At 36.7% G+C, this 2,032-nt stretch overlaps 2 protein-coding genes across 2 annotated transcripts in view; one reads left to right on the top strand and one right to left on the bottom strand.

Moving 5' to 3' along the window:
• LOC103507036 overlaps nt 1-2,032 on the bottom strand; it is a 25,929-nt gene that overhangs the window by 1,567 nt on the left and 22,330 nt on the right. The window lies entirely within an intron of this gene.
• LOC103507037 overlaps nt 324-2,032 on the top strand; it is a 3,071-nt gene continuing 1,362 nt past the window's right edge. The window contains exons 1-3 of the mRNA XM_026821980.1: nt 324-458; nt 636-733; nt 1,746-2,027. Coding sequence (XP_026677781.1) covers nt 399-458; nt 636-733; nt 1,746-2,027 — 440 coding nt within the window. The 5' untranslated portion in view covers nt 324-398. The remainder of the gene's footprint in view (nt 459-635; nt 734-1,745; nt 2,028-2,032) is intronic.

The raw sequence follows: 2,032 nt of genomic DNA, 5'->3' as shown, positions 1-2,032 counted from the left end.
CCCCATTACATTGAAATGGGGGTCTTTTCTCACGAAATTCCTGTGTGCGAAGTCCAGTATGTAGTACTATTGATCACTAAAGTTATGTAACGTTGCGCGTAATTGGTATCGGAATGTGCTGCTGGCTTTTCCCGCCCCCATTCAGGTTGGGTGAGGTAGATATGAGGCGGCAGGTATCTTATCGCCGAATGGAGGGTAAAACCCCGTGACTAAAGACCTTGAGGGTGTGTTTATGTACCGGGTTGAGATGAGCTCGGACGAGGTGAGATAGGATATTGTTTCTACAGTTTTGCATTGGAGTGGTAACATAATCTTACAGATTTGTCAACCTCCTACTTAAACAAATTGATAAGGACAATGAGGAATCATTCAAAAAAGAGCAGTTGGAGAGTGAGCAAATGGATTCAAACTGTGAAGATGATGACTCAAGTGCCAAGGATTTGTCATCTAAAAGAGATCTGAATGATCAAACAGAAGTGGAATATGATTCTTACAGATTTGTCAACCTCCTACTTAAACAAATTGATAAGGACAATGAGGAATCATTCAAAAAAGAGCAGTTGGAGAGTGAGCAAAAGGATTCAAATTGTGAATATGATGACCTAAGTGCCAAGGATTTGTCATCTAGAAGAGATCTGAATGATCAAACAGAAGTGGAATATGACACATCAGATGAGGAAGATGATGGAAATAAAATGCACCATCAACAGCAAGCAACAGATGATGATAGCAAGTATGTAACTTCTATGTAGTGGGCCATTACTGAATGTACACTTAAATGTCTCTGCAGAGCATTTTAATATCACTTCCAAGTTAGCAGTAGGTACCTAAGTACTTATTTGTTGACTATTTAGTCACATTAGCTGAAGGGATTAATACAACACAGCGTTTTTAACCATCATGCTATTTTATTTATCTCTACAAGTTTCAGTGATGCTGCAAGCAACAGATGATGATAGCAAGTATGTAACTTCTATGTAGTGGGCCATTACTGAATGTACACTTAAATGTCTCTGCAGAGCATTTTATCATCACTTCCAAGTTAGGAGTAGGTACCTAAGTACTTATTTGTTCACTATTTAGTCTTATTAGCTGAAGGGATTAATACAACACAGCGTTTTTAATCATTATGCTATTTTATTTATCTCTACAAATTTCAGTGATGCTGTTGAGATAGCTGTCCCGGTGGCAATTTTTAAAATTTATTTTATATTTATTTTTGTTTGCTTTGTAATTCGCTTGTTTGTAATATCTAATATACCTAAATGAAAAGTATAATATAAACGTGCAAACTAGAGATAAAAAGTAAAAAATGAATTCAGATTGTACAAGTTGCGGAAAAAAAAATAAAAATTTCGAATTTCCCGCCAACTTTACACGCTCATGAAGGCTTAATGGCCTATCTCAGCCCGGTACATAAACACCCTCAATGTTACTCCAAAACTGACACAAAAACATTTTCTGACACCAAAAATGTTGCCGATTCCCGTGTTGCGGTAATAAAGAGGTTAGAGAACAGGTTTTATTATTTTACAATCCATCAAAAGATTTAAAGAATGGTTGACCTTTTTCAAAACAATATGTACACTTAAATGTCTCTGCAGAGCATTTTATCATCACTTCCAAGTTAGGAGTAGGTACCTAAGTACTTATTTGTTCACTATTTAGTCTCATTAGCTGAAGGGATTAATACAACACAGCGTTTTTAATCATCATGCTATTTTATTTATCTCTACAAATTTCAGTGATGCTGTACTTGCATCTAGTTCACTGTGGGGAGAAGCTATGTCTGACCAGCCCCTATCCACTCCTGTTGGTATCGAAAGAACACCCTGGGCCACATCAAGTAGATTTACTAGTCAACCATCAAGGCCACAAAACTTTGTGGAGCTCTCAGACAAGGAAAGGAGTCTTTTATTTGAAGAATTCAGAACTCACATGTTAACCAACTTTCTGGAAGGGAAGGAAAAACTCTTTGACTACAGGTTGGTTTGTTTCTGCATTTTTTTTTTTTTTTTACCTACCTTGTACC

This window comes from Diaphorina citri, unplaced genomic scaffold, assembly GCF_000475195.1.
Source record: "Diaphorina citri unplaced genomic scaffold, Diaci psyllid genome assembly version 1.1 scaffold283, whole genome shotgun sequence".
Classification (NCBI taxonomy): domain Eukaryota; kingdom Metazoa; phylum Arthropoda; class Insecta; order Hemiptera; family Psyllidae; genus Diaphorina; species Diaphorina citri.
This window is presented reverse-complemented; position numbering and strand designations above follow the sequence as displayed.